This window comes from Apodemus sylvaticus, chromosome 5 (genome assembly GCF_947179515.1).
Source record: "Apodemus sylvaticus chromosome 5, mApoSyl1.1, whole genome shotgun sequence".
Lineage (NCBI taxonomy): Eukaryota > Metazoa > Chordata > Mammalia > Rodentia > Muridae > Apodemus > Apodemus sylvaticus.
Genome location: NC_067476.1, coordinates 131,652,575 through 131,654,344, shown reverse-complemented (window position 1 = coordinate 131,654,344; position 1,770 = coordinate 131,652,575). Strand labels below are relative to the sequence as shown.

Here is a 1,770-nt window from a genome sequence, read left to right as displayed (position 1 = left end):
GCCAGAGGTCCAGGAATGGATGGTCCTCTGTCCAAATCGCAGAGAAGTTCTACCCCGGTGGAGCTGTCCTTGGAGCCAGTCCTAGGAGAGAGGGGGGAGGCTAGCAGGAGTCCTGAGGCTCCTGGGAACAGCACACGGGCTGCTGAAAGGGCCTGGCTTAGTGAAAACAGGAGTTTTTCTTGAAGTTGCTGACTTGAGAGTGATGCAGACCTGTTTGCAGGTGAGCTGAGGGAGGGCGAAATGGTTTTCAGAAAGTAGTGGTCTTGGTGAAGGGGACTTGCTTGCAGCCAGGTTCTGCTTGCATGGGCTCCTGCTGGCAGGGCAGTGGAGGGCATATGCATCCTGCACCCCCTCTGCTTTTGAGAGCAGTGGCATAGTAGTCCAGGGGCTCTTCCTCAGCACCGCCAGTTGTTTCCAGGAGACAGCAACGCAGGCACAGAACCCGCTGGAAAGAGCGCCGGAAGTTGTCAGAGAGGAAGCCATAGAGAATGGGGTTGGCACAGCTGTTGGCATAGCTCAGAATGAGGGACACATGGTTGACAGTGGCATCGAGGCTGGTGACAAACAGGTTCAGAAGCTGCACCACATAGAAAGGCATCCAGCATAGCACAAAGACGGTCACCACCATTAGCACGAGCCGAGTGATCTTCTTCTCTGAGCGTCTCCGTTGTTGCCAGCCAGCCCGGAGGGCCACAGCACGCATCTTACCCACAATAAGCAGGTAGCATAATCCGATGGCCAGAACCGGGAGTAGAAAGCCCAACAAAAAAGTATAGATCACAAAGACCGCAGACCAGGCCGGGTGAGGCCAGTGCAGGTTGCAAGCCACTGCCTCACCCCCACGAGCCGGCCTGGTGTCCGCGAAAACTGCGATGGGCAGGGTGACCAACAAGGATGCTAGCCACACTCCCAGGTTGATTAGCTTGGCCACGCTGGGCCGCCGGTAGGTGGCGGCGCGCAGAGGATGCACGACAGCCACATAGCGGTCCACGCTGAGCACGGTGAGGCAGAAGACACTGGTGAACATGTTCAGGCCGTCCACGCTAAGCACTGCGCGGCACAGCACCGCTCCGAACGGCCAGTGGCGCAGGGCAGCCGCCGAGGCCACGAAAGGCACGCTGAGCATGAAGAGCTCATCGGCGACGGCCAGGTTGAGCAGGTAGATGTTGGTGGCTGTCTTCATCTTGGCATAGCGTAGGATCACGAAGATGACCAGGGCGTTTCCCACTAGGCCCACCAGACATACGAGCGCATAGATGCACTGGATAGTAACCATGCCCGCTGTCCCTGTGCCGTCGGACCGCACCGCATCCTCCTCCTCCTCCTCGTCCGGAGCCCAGCTGGCATTGATCCCAGGGGTCCAGGTGGTGTCCTCGACCCCCGGGGGCAGAGTTGCGGGCGCGGTCATGCTTTGGGGTGCCCACCCCGGGAAGCGGAATGAGGTGGAGAGCAGCCGAGCGCTGAGCCAAGAACCAAGAGGCGGGCTGGGGTCGCGCGCACACGCTCGGCTCAGCCGCTCCGCCTAAGAAGTGCGCGGGGCCCAGGAGCACCCGCCAATCCCTGCGCTGCCGCGCGCCCCTCGGCCGCGGGAGCTCCATTCGCCCGGCGCGCGCCCTTCCCTCCGCGCGCCCAGCCTCAGGTGCCTTCGCCCTAAGAGCTCTCCTGGGCTTTTCCTACCTGCATTGCCTCTGTCATGCTGCCAGCTTCGCCGGGCTATCAGAAACTTTACTTGGACACCGGTCCTACCGTGTGTCGCTAGATCGCGCTTCT

The 1,770-nt window shown here is 60.8% G+C and overlaps 1 protein-coding gene across 1 annotated transcript; it reads right to left on the bottom strand.

Annotated features, from left to right (window-relative positions):
* Positions 1-247: 247 nt before the first annotated feature.
* Positions 248-1,408, bottom strand: Sstr4 (somatostatin receptor 4). The gene has a single exon (XM_052183827.1). It carries the CDS (start codon positions 1,406-1,408, stop codon positions 248-250), a length of 1,161 nt encoding a protein of 386 aa, XP_052039787.1.
* Positions 1,409-1,770: the final 362 nt, after the last annotated feature.